Here is a 12,809-nt window from a genome sequence, read left to right as displayed (position 1 = left end):
TTAATACTCAGACCACATATTTTATATTTTTCCTTTCTAAGCTTGCTGTGCTTATTCAAAGTGTTCTTCTTGAGACTTAAACAGAGAACAAAGTCTATGATAGGCGTTTCTGAGACTTCCTTTGTCAACGCAATTAATCTGAGTCTCTTCTTCACCTTAGCCTCAGGCAGACTATTCAGACAAGCCTAAAAGACAGTCATGTTCTTTGCCAAAATACCACAAAATTCTCTAGGCCACATATTAAAATTCTCCACTAAAGCCTCTTGGGACAGGTCTGCACAGTTCAAATCACTCACAAAGTCTTCCATATTCCTATTGGGATGGCTCATTAGGCCCACTTAAGACATTCCATTGCTTCCTAAATCCCAAATCTACAAATCCACATTCTTCCAAAACAAAGTATGGTCTGGCCCATTACAACAATACTCCAGTCCCTGGTAGCAACTTCTGTCTTAGAATTTTACTGCTATGAGCAGACCCATGCAATTCTTATAAGGACAACATTTGATTGGGGCTGTCTTATAGGTTCAGAGGTTCAGTCCATTATTATTAAGGCAAGAACATAGCAGCATCCAGGCAGTTATGTTGCAGGAGGAGCTGATGGTTCTACATCTTCATCTGAAGGCTGCTAGCAGAATACTGGCTTCCAGGCAGCTAGGATAGTCTTAAATCCACACCCACAGAGACATACCCACTCCAACAAGGCCACACCTACTCTAACAGGGCCACAGCTTCTAATAGTGCCACTCCCTGGGCAGAGCATATACAAACCATCACATTCTACTCCCTGTCCCCCATAGGCTTGTTCAAACATGAGTCTATGGGGGCTAAGTCTTCAGAAGAAGGGATGTATAAAATGTTTTCCTCCTAGAAGGTTAGGAATGGATATGGTTAACAATCTGCTGACCTCTGTGCTATCTGTATGACTGATGCCATACCTACCAGCCCACTCCCCCTTACAAAAAGGGGCTGCAGGTGGTTAATAGCTGAGTTTGTTCTGCTATGTGTATGAGCAAGAGCATACCAGGTTGTCCCCTAAGGCCTCAAAATGACACACGTATTCTATCTATAGGACCCACTGTTATGAAAGAGGTGACATGTATTTAGGAAATGTGTATAAATATAATCTTCAATCTTTCAATATAATTATGCCTTAGGCTCTATTGTGCATAATATGGAATTGTGTTACATCATGGAACTTTTTTCCAAATTGTACTGTATGCCTAAAATAAACTGCTGAGTGTCAGACTCCCAAAGTTTAAGGCGATACCAGCTAGTGAGTCATATTGAACTAGAATTTCTTCCTGCCTCACATAATTTGGCACTATGCTGGCCATGGTATCTGCAGAGACCCCCAGCAGGGGACAAGGAAGGGGATATGAGAAGAGAAAGCTAAAATTAGGGACCATTTGAGGTATGGAGACCTAAATCTAAATGAAACTGTCAAATAATGGGGGAGACAAAGTCCCAACTGGCCATCTCTTGTCACTAAAGAAAACTTCCAGTACCAGGACTGGGTTATAGCTAATTGACTTGTTGACCAAAGGCATCACATGGGAATCCTCAAATTAAGACCAGAGTTTGCTCTCCACAAACTGATGGCAAGACCCCACTGTTGAAGAAAAGACCTACGCAACTTATTGAACATGGAGAAGTCAAGTTGGTATCATTGCTTACACAAAGCCTTCAACCCCTATGATCTAGAGTCTTGGTACCAGGAGGTATTCTGCACACTATCAAAGGAGGAACATAAACACCAACTCAGGTAAAATCCTTGTCATCTACCATGGTGTCCTACCTGCAATGGTGGCACAAAGCTAGTAGGAGTAACCAACAGATTTCTAATTTGACTTAAGGTCCATTCTATGGGTTGCACACTATATTCAACGATGCTTTGGTGACTAAAGACTTGAGCCTAGACAGCCCTAGGTTTTACTGTTCCATTGTTCTAAAGAAAGAAAAACAAAACTATAGCAATAAAATAACTCCTTAATGACATTCCGCTATACTCATAGGTCAGCACATTGTTTTGCCATTATCAGAGAACCTTCCTCCTGAAGCAGATTGAACATGGGGAAACACTATGTAGAGAGTGAGAGACTTTGGAACACACATTCCTAAATGGAATGTTTCAATCAAATTCTTCCCCCTTACTTCAGAGCTTAGGGAACCTCATGGAAAAGGTGGCAGAGAGAATGCAAGAAGGGATGAAGAAGATCAAGAAAATAAGGTCCTCCAAACCAACGCACAACACTCATATGAACCCAGAAACTGAGGCCATTTGCACGGGGCCTGCAAATGGTCCTGTATAGATGATGGCTCCTACGGGATACCTGAGTGTGTGAATGAATGGGTCTCTGTTTCTTGTATCTTCACTCTGTTTCATTCAATTCCAACGAGTTAGTCTTTGTTTTATTATATTTTATTATTTTATACTGAATGTTATTACTATTCCTCAAAAGCCTGTTTCTTTTCCAATGGGAGAAAGGAATGGATAAGGACGAACTGGGAGGAGTAAACCCATAATCAGGATATATTATTTGAGAAAAAAAATATATTTCCAGTAAAAGAAACAAATAAAAGGGTACGGTTAAAAAGTATTCATACAAAAATCACCCCTATGCTATATTATCTAGCAAGTTATCTAGAAAAAAATTTAAAAAAAAACAATCTCATTGCTACAAAAATACCTAGGAATAAACATAATTACAAATGTAAAAGATGTCTTCATGGTCACTGCAAGACAATGTTGACTGAAGGTAAGGTGTAAAATAAAAATTAAACTAGATTTTCTATTCATGTATTAGAAGTTTGCATCATGCAAAGGAGGCACTGTAGCTAAAGCAACTTCTATCAAAGCAGCAATGATATTCTCTACAGGAAAAAAGTCTGAATGCATAAACATCCAAATAGCAAAACAATGAAATGCAATATTCAAAATGGGCAGAAGACAAGTATAGGATATCTCCAAGTTGTTGGTTCAGGTGAAAGGTCCCAGAGACTTCTGTACAACATGAGCCATTGCCATTGTTCTTACCAGAATGTCATGGTAAGATCCTGCTGCTGAAGACACCACACTTAATCCCTGCTGGGTAGCTTTCACAGTACAAGAGAGAACCAGGCAGGTAATAAGGGGCAATCATCACCAACAGTCTTTTTGAGCTATAAGTTACCAAATTAACCCTCCTGAAAAGACAAACCCCTGAGGCACCAATGGTCTGTTATGGGAGTAGCCAACCACTTCTGACTACTATTTAAGGCCCTCTCCATGGAAGAACAGGTGGCCGGTAAGATAAATTTGAGTAAGGACTTGTTACTGGGGAAACTCATAGAGCTTATAGGGGAGAATGTATTACTATTATTTTGCCAAATAGACACAGCATCAAGCTGCCTTCTAAATACTTATCTCCATAATGACAGACTTTACCAGTTCTCAGTCTCCTTCAGAGAAACTCCTTTTTGCAACAGTCATTAATTAATATAAACTCACAGCTTTTCAAAATTCAGAGAACAAATGTCTGTGAGTTCAGCCCCAGTAGGACATGTATACTATATACTCCTTATCCTCAAGGACAAGAGAATATCACAGAAGATGGGGCAATAGATGGTATGACCCAGGGGCTGGAGAGGATTGTTGTTAAACAGTTTTCACTGACATGACAGGGCTACTGCATTCAAGAACTCACAGCACTGGTTGTTACTCGAGTAAAATCAAGCCAGACAATGTTCTAGCACAGACAGGGGAGGGCTTTGGAGGCCTCACCCCAGCTGGGGAGCTATTGGCATCTGATGGGTTCAGGGAAGGGTCAGTTTTCCTTAGTGTGAGGCCCCACGCAGGTTACCCATTCTACAGTGAGTGGTTTCACACTAATGAGCATTTACTAGGGTAGTACCAACTTTGGATTTGGAGGTTTATTAGAACTATAATAAAAAAAATACATGAAGTATGGAGGGAAATTTGGGAGTGTTCAGGAGGGTTTAGAGGGAGGCTGTGGAAGGTAAAATATGATCAAAATATATACATGCAAGCAATTTTCATGAACTAAATAAAAATAAGAAATAGCTAATAATGATAAAAAACAGGCAAAGCCCTGAAAAGGTAATTCCCAAAAGAAGACATACAAATGGTCAGTGTGTTCACAAAAAATATTCAACATGATTAAAGATCAGGGCTATGCAATCAAAGCCATCGGTTTTCCCCACAACATAAAAAATGGCTACTGTTGAAAAGGAGAAGTAAGTATTTTGGCAGCAGTGTACAGAAACAAGTTCTTATACACTGGAGATGGAAACATGCATGAGTATAACCCTTATGGGACAGTATAGAAGCGTCTCACAAAGCAGAACTACTCAATGATCCAGCAACCTCACTTTCATATATAAAGCCAGAGAAGATGAAATCAATATATAAAAATGCATAAAACTGATACATGCTCTCCCCTGTTTACTGAAGCTCTTTCACAGCATAATAAACATAGCTATCCATCAAAAGACAAATTGATAAAGAAATGTAGCATACAAAAATCAATGCAATTCAGGTTTGAAAATAAATTCTGTCAATTGTGACAATATGAATAAATCCACAGAACATTATTTCAAGTGAAACAGCCAGGCACAGGAAGATGAAGACAGCTGAATCTCATTCATCTATGGAATCTATAAAACATGACCTTATAAAAAGAGAGGACTGGAATGTTGTTTGACAAGTCTTAAGTGACCAGGGTGCGGTTAGCTGATCAGAGGACATATAATTACAGATAGATGGGGAGGGGAAATGTTCTATTAGACAAAGACAGGCTGGAAGCAGACTGCTAAGCTGTAGGGAAACAACAGAAGGGCAGACACAGGAAAATGCCTGCAATGCAGTTTCCTTCTTGAGCAGGAAAACGTCCTAAAACTGATAGTGGAAATGACTTAATAATTCTGACTGTATCACTTAAATGCATGTGAATGGCACAATAGGTGGATTATATCTCAGAAACTTGGTGTTAAGAACCCAAATTATTAACTGTATGCTTTGTTAAATGATTCATGATAGAGTACCTGAAAAGAATTCTCAGAATTTCGTAAATCTTTTAAAGACATATATATCCCATGTGTATGTGAGCCAGCCCTGCCAGGCTGAAACTGATTCTTAGAGAGGACAATGACAAAGCAAGTTCTTGCTTTGAAGGTTTTGATCTGGACTGAATACCTTCAGGAACAAGTTAAGTAGTGTTAAGTAGCAATACCAGATACAAACACAAACTTCCCTCAAGAAGAAGGAAGACCAAAGCATGGAGGCTTCAGTACTACTAAGAGGGGAAAATAATGAGAGGTAGAGGGAGGGAGGCAGGAGGGGGAGGGAAAAGGGGGCAGAATCTGATGTGGGAGGAGATAAGGGAGAAGTACAGAGGGTCAGAAAATTGAATGGAGGTGTATAGCAGTGGCGGATGGGGAACTGGAAGGAGCCATTGGAAAGTTCCAGATGCCAGGGAAGCAAGAGGTTCCCAGGACCCAGTGGGGATAATGTTAGCTGAAATACTCAACAAAGGGGACAGAGAACCTGTACAGACCATATCCAGTGGATAGGCACACCCACAGTTGAGGGATGGGGCCACCCACTAATCCCTAGAATTGCTCCTGTCTAAAGGAAATGCAGGGACATAGAGTAGAGCAAGGTCTGAGAAAAAGGCTATCCATTTAGGGATCCATCCATCTGCAGCCGCCAAACCCAGACACTATGGCTGATGCAAAGAAGAGCTTGCTGACAGGAGTCTGATACGGCTGTCTCCAGAGAGACTCTGCCAGATCCTGACCAATACAGATGCAGATGCTCTCAGCCAACCATCTGACTGAGCATAGGTACCCCGGTGGAAGAGTGAGAGGAAGGACTGAAGGAGTAGAAGAGATTGCAACCCCATGGTAAGAACAACATTATCATAAAGAAGGGGAGGGGGAGGGATTAGGGGGATGTTTGCCCGGAAACCGGGAAAGGGAATAACACTCGAAATGTATATAAGAAATACTCAAGTTAATAAAAAAAACAAAAAAACCCCCAAAAAACCCAAAAACATTATCAAGTAACTGGATCCCTCCCCCAACCGCCAGAGCTCCATCAATCAAAGAGTACACATGGAGTGACCCATGCATCACTGGGAGGGGAGTACCTTAGTCTAGTGGAAGGTAGATGACCCAGGGTGAGGGATTTCAAGGGTACTGAGGGAGGAGTAGGTAGGTGGGAGGGAGAAAGGGATGGGGGGGTGGTTCCGGATGGGAAGTCAGGAAGGGGGGGGGAACATTTGAAATGCAAATATAATAACCAATAAAAAAAAACAACCAAAAATAAAACCCAAGCTTCCACCTCTAGCCATAAGTTTTATTTGTTTCTAACACAAATTCCTTTAAAGGACAGGGGACAGGGGTCTGTCTTCTATTCCTTTGGGACCCCTTACCTCTATTTAGGGCCATAAGAACACTTATGAAATCTGAAGAAGCGATAATTTGCTTGGGAGACCAGATTTCAATTCTGTCTTGTTTCCTGAAATTGGGTAGAACTTACATAGTATTATGATTTTTCCACACTGTGTTATTTTACACAAGGGTAGGTCTGTAATGTTTTTTTAAATAATAAAGTTGGATGCGATTATGAAAGTAAGATTAACAATTTAGTATTATAACTCATGTCTTAATTAAAAATCCTATTTAATCATTAACTTCAAAAATACTGGTAATTGATAGTTCTTTTTGTGCACTTAATGTGGAAGCCAAAGCAAGTAAAATAAAAATGAACAAAAATTGTCAACAGGATAAACTTCACGTAGATGTCATGCTCAGAACCTAATAGATAAGAAAGAACACTGATCTTTTAATGCTAACAAACTTATCTGAGAGTGACATCTTTCACCAAGTAACACTTCTTTTCACTTTAGTACAAGCTTTTCACAAGCTTGTAGATCTTGAATACTGGGAGAAACTAAAAAATAATGGAGAATAAAGATAGTCTCAGGGGAAAATATGAAGAGAATAGAAAGATACATTTTAAAAAGACATTTGCCATCTGTGTCTCTTCCAAAGATGCCAGGCAGCCCCAGGCGGAGGGTAAGGCCGCTCCTCTCAGGAACCTTGGAAGGCATCATCACATCAGATCCCCACATGGAGGATAAGGAGCAGCAGATGGGATCCTGTGACGGCCATGAGGTTAGGTGGACATGGAGACCACTGAGGCTGATGGTGTGACTGTCAGGTTAACCTCTCCGTTCCTTTCTCTTCCTTTAATCAACTCTTCATTTTTACAAACCACGCCCCTCCCCCAAATGCTAATTTAAAAATATTTTAGGTTATTTTGTTTTAAGTTTATCTCTTTAAAATTATCTATTTTTCTAATTACCTTATAAGTTGGAGAAAGATGTTTTATAATTTGATACCAAAGATTTGTCGCTGAACTACAGAAATGACAAGGTCCAAGTATTAGATGCTCCACCCCTGAGCATTACACTGGCCATGGTAACATATTCGTTTGGCTTTAAAGAAAGTAGTACTGACAAATCTAAGATTTTACTGATATATATAAAGCTCTAAAACTTTAAAAAGATGAAACTGCTGTATTTTAATGTAAGAAATCTGTTCTTTTACTCAATATTCTAATATTTGCTGGGCAATAAGAGAGTCGCAAACTTTAAAATAGGATAATTTACATATATGCATATAATCCCATGCTTGATATAAACAAAGACTGATTTCACTGGATATTTGATATAGAAGCACAATGTCATATTTCTATACAGTTACAAGAATACAAATAGCCAAATAATTCTTACATTAAAAAACACCCTGAAAATCTAAAAATCCTAAGTACATTTAGAATATATTTTGCTTTCTCTCAGCTATTAATACCCTAAGGAAGTACAGAGTAAAAAAAATATATGGAAACAGATTCCACAACTTTGAAACCTTCCATTTGCATTGCTGTTTCTAAATAGGATAACATCTAAACACCTAGAATCACATCAAAGCTGACCCTGCTGGGCCACGACGATGGACACTTTCTGCTCTGGAGTTGTGCCAGCATCATTAGAGATTCTTCAAATTACTTTTGAAATGCACTTTTCCCTCAGGATTTTCACTTATACCTAATTAGACTACTAACTACAATCTATGTAATCCCTGTTGCCAAAACTGCTAAATGCTTCAATAAGTAGGCGGAGGGCATCAATGGAGCAGGACAGATGTAATGTCACTGGTTAACAATGGAGGTGTGAAGCAGCTGCATTAATTATGAGGCTTATTAATTCATGGTGTTAAAAAAGACTTGGCAAAGGCTCTTATAAAATACCCAGCCCTTTCAAAATAGCATCAGACGGTTTAAAACTTCAAATATATGTTTTCAACAAGAAATTCTGAAATGATTATTTTTGCCAGCGATTAACATTTGTATTCAATACTTACAATTTAGGTTACAAGATCACCCATGACTTTAAAACTAACTATTATTTGTTTTTTTAAAGGTGCATGACCTTAACATTTAATATTGAAATTTTTTATCGATAGAAATGGTCTACAGGATAAAGTAATGTGTATCTAGGAGAGAAAGTTAGATATTGGGGAGAGCTCTAAGGAACTAATTTTTATGATTATGAAGGAACTTACTATTGTGACATTCATTACTTATGTGATTATACCGCAAGAAGTCATTAAAGCTTATTGAAATAATGTATGTAAAGTACAAATCATATAGTAGGTACCCAATTAAAAACTAGTTTTTTATTTGATGGACAGAATTTAAACAAGTGTGTTCCTACTGTGGAATAAGATTAGCGAAGAGAACAGTGTTAATAGAATCTTTAGCCTTACACCCACAATGGGTCTCTAATTATAGTTTAAAGACAATCATACTGGGGAGTGTAAGCCAATCAATCAAGTTTTAGGAAAGAAGAGCGAGTAAGAGATCACTGGAAATATAATAGACTTCAACACTCCAAAGAGAAAACTCCAGAATATTCTAATGGGTAAAAATTTTCCTAAAGCACCTACAAGGCAAAGAGACAGGAAAGACACACACATGCCAGGTTGGTCTAATCCTGACACCCATGTCCCTGCTTCCCTAGTCTGTAGAGAAATAATCCTAGTCCCACGCAGACCAAATGGGATGGTCACACTTCTATCTTTTATTTTAGTTCACTGGCAGTGGACTTATTCTGACTCTTGAGAGTCTACAGTGCATCTCAACAGAGTGATGACTTGATTTTACACAAGTCAGATCTGATGGAATCACTCCCCAATTATGAACACATCCCAAGAATCAAAGTGCTTCTGTTCAGAGAACCCGTACAGTGACCCACAACCCAGAGTGCTAGGTTTTGATCACCACATTTGGTCAGTTGGTATTCTCTCAAACATCCTTTGAACATGAAATATCAACAACAAATATTCCCAGCAGAGGAGATTAACTTGGAGGACAGACTATGCATCTTGTTTTGTCTTTTTTTCAGATAACCAGTGCTCTGATCTATGTCTAAGTGTCATCTAGCCACAGACCATAGTTCACCTGTGTATGAGGACGTTCATTGGTAATGCCTAAAATTTATATACTGATCACAAGGGCCACACACTCTCTAAATATACAATTAAAAAAAAAAAAAAACCATGAAAAGGTGACCATGGAAAAAAAAGAATAACATAGAGAATAAACATTTTCTTGATATACCTAGACAATCTCTTTCTGCTAAACTTCTTATTTACTATACTAAATGGAAGAATTTATATAAAATGGAAGAAATATATGATTATAGAATTGATATGAATTCTAACTTACTTTATGAAAACAGACATATGGTTGAGCCTGTCTTCATAATTATCTTCTCCAACAGGAGGAAAGACATATTGAAAACAATTAAGAAATCTCCTTGATAATAAATGAAACATGATAGGCTCACACATTTTTAAAGATTTTTGTGAATCAATGTTGTGATATTGTTTTTCATCCTATGGTCATCTTCTAACTCCTAGAAACACATCAAAATTGACCTTACAGTGTGAATAACACCCAAATGTAACATTTCTGAGAAAAGAGGAAAATTTCAATTAAAATAACTTTTGTTTTGAATAACACAAAAGAACAAATATGTATAGCTTAAAAAATAAAATTTTTTCTTTCTTAAAAAAGATGAATTTTTAAAAATTTTACTATTTTTAAATTTGTTTTAAATTAAAATAAAATTACATTTTTTCCCTTTTCCTTTCCTCCTAACAACTACTCCCATGCATCGCTTCTTTGCTCTGTTATACTTCATGCCTCTATGTTATTACATATATGTGTATATATCCCTAAATTAATGTAACCTGCTCAATCTGTAGAGTTAATCATGCACACATACACACACTATGATTACGTGTATTATTTTCTGTAAATGTATGCCCTGTGTAGGAGTGCCCTCAGAGGCTTCTAGAAGCAAGTATTGGAGGCCTTGGACTTGGAGTTGCATGAAGTTCTAAGCTCCCTGATATGTGTGCTAGGAACCAAATTTGGGTTCATCGGAAGAGTAGCAAGTGTTCTTAACTGCTGAACCATCTCTCTAGCCTCTGAAGTGAGAGAATTTCATCATGGATGAAATTAGACTTAAGTAAATACTATAGTGGGTTGGGAATATGGAGCAGTAGGCAAAGTGCCTGCTATATAAGCATCAAGAACTTCACTTGAATACCTTTCATCTGAATAAAGGTGGCATATACCTGTAACCCTGGCACTTGGAGACAGAGAGAGGTGGATCCCTGATCCCCACTGGCCAGTCAACTTCAGTTATTGAAGGTGAAGGCAAAATAAGACTCCTCTCACCTCCCACCTTTCACAGAGTTCATTAAATTTAATTTTATGGGGAAAAGAAACGGAAGCATGTAGTAGATATATACATGATACATATTGTTGCTTTTTTTCCTTTTGGAAGGTAAGAGATGGAAGGATGGGCATGGGCATTAAAGAGCTTTCTTAGTGTTAATCTGAAATAGAATTTAATCATACAGTTCCTTACGAAACATCAGATGTGAATACTCAAGAAGAACCACCCAAACAAGTTTCCAATCTCAGCTAGAGAAGTTATTAGGCTTGCTCTGAACAGTGGAAAATACACCACTTTGGCTCTCATATCAACAGTGCCTACTGTACTCAGGAGGATCCTGCTCTGAATGAGTCATGCTGTCAGATTTGTTGCAAGATTATCCTATATAAAAATGGAAAGAAACCTTGTTTGAAAGAAGAGAGACCATCCTGAAGACTCTCAGGCAAACTTTCAGAACTGGAAACACTTAAGGTCTAAATTATAAGAGGAGGTATGAAATATAAATACAAAAACCACAGTAGTATAAAACTCACACTCAGAATTGACAGCAATTCTTCAATGCTGCACTCAGGCTTCAAACGGTCCTTGAACATTTTGACTGTCTTGTGCTTCAGATAGTAATAGGAGGCAATTCGGCCACATGTCAGTGGTTCAATGCTGCGATTGTCCTATTTTAAATAAAGAAACAATAAGGCAAGTGAGACATACAGTGGAGGCTCACCTTCCTCAGAGGGTAACAACTCACACTGTGGTGGCTACTGCAACTGATCTGTCACAAATTCGGATGCACAGGCTCCGTGTGCCTTACTGTGGAAAGATGGGCCAGAAGTCATACCTCTCCAACTTCAATGCAGTGGGAAAGCTCCAACTCAACCAGAGATTGCCCAATCAGATGTGACAGGAACTTGTTTATGGCGTCCTGGCTGACGTCCCCCAAGTTGTAGTAGCTAGGAAAAAAGCATTGTCAGTCTCAAGGTGTGTCGGCTACAACTGTCAAGTCAGCTTTACAGCCTTTCAGAACTTCAAAACAGGAATTTACACCAAATAAAAAGCACAATCAAAAATTAAAACAACCACAATTAACATTCCCATTTTACAGGCCAAAGGTCCAAAACTGAAGTTTGCTAACACCACTGAAAAAGATAATACATCACAAATATGTAAAATAGACAGTTTAAAATGGTACATTACATGAAAAAAAAACTTTTGTTTTTGTATTCTTTTTAAATGTGAATCTTAGGAAAATAATGATTTAATTATAATAAAGATGAAAATGTAAAAGTATAGAATTATATAATGAAGATGTATATATGCTAACTTTCATTAAATGTTGACTATATCATCAGCACAGGATTTAAAAAAAATTTATGAGAAAACATTTTCTTATGCTAAACTTGGTATTAATCTATTCCAAAGTAGCCTTAGGCACTAAATTTAGAAAGTACAAAATGCAAAGTTTGGCTGAAATCACATAGAATATACACATGTGTGTTCGTGTTCTCTCTCTCTCTCTCTCTCTCTCTCTCTCTCTCTCTCACACACACACACACACACACACACACACACAACTTTTACAAAACAATCAGAACTACTGATCTTAGTATTGTATGAGTTCTTCTAGGAAATTTTGAGAATTTTTCCCTAGTGTTTATGCAACAAATGCTGTTCCCCAAAGGAAAGTCATCGGGCTAAGTAAGATCAAGCATTCTATCTTGTGATGCACAGGAAACACAAAGGTTCAAGACCTGTGTAGTTTCCAAACGGAAGCTCTAAGAACAGATAATTCATTTGACCATTCAGTTTTCACTACAATGAAAGGCAAATACCTGACCACAGGAGTTTTGTTTGTATGTGTGAAGAAATCTAAAGAGTGAAGGTTGCAAGAACAATTTTGACAACTTCCTAGTTCCTGTCAGTTAACTCCACGGGAATCAGTATGGAGAAACTCTATAATATCCTACCTATCATCTCATTAAGGACAAGAGTGGAACTGAA

At 38.1% G+C, this 12,809-nt stretch overlaps 1 protein-coding gene across 1 annotated transcript in view; it reads right to left on the bottom strand.

Moving 5' to 3' along the window:
• Positions 1 to 12,809, bottom strand: part of Ascc3 (activating signal cointegrator 1 complex subunit 3) — a 274,305-nt gene that overhangs the window by 65,336 nt on the left and 196,160 nt on the right. Inside the window, exons 37-38 of the mRNA XM_032888665.1 lie at positions 11,650 to 11,761; positions 11,348 to 11,482 (exon numbers count right to left, since the gene is read on the bottom strand). Of these exons, the coding sequence (XP_032744556.1) occupies positions 11,348 to 11,482; positions 11,650 to 11,761 (247 nt within the window). The remainder of the gene's footprint in view (positions 1 to 11,347; positions 11,483 to 11,649; positions 11,762 to 12,809) is intronic.

Source organism: Rattus rattus, chromosome 18 (genome assembly GCF_011064425.1).
Source record: "Rattus rattus isolate New Zealand chromosome 18, Rrattus_CSIRO_v1, whole genome shotgun sequence".
In the NCBI taxonomy this organism is placed as follows: domain Eukaryota; kingdom Metazoa; phylum Chordata; class Mammalia; order Rodentia; family Muridae; genus Rattus; species Rattus rattus.
Note: the sequence above shows the minus strand (reverse complement) of the source record. Positions and strands in the feature narration are given on the sequence as shown.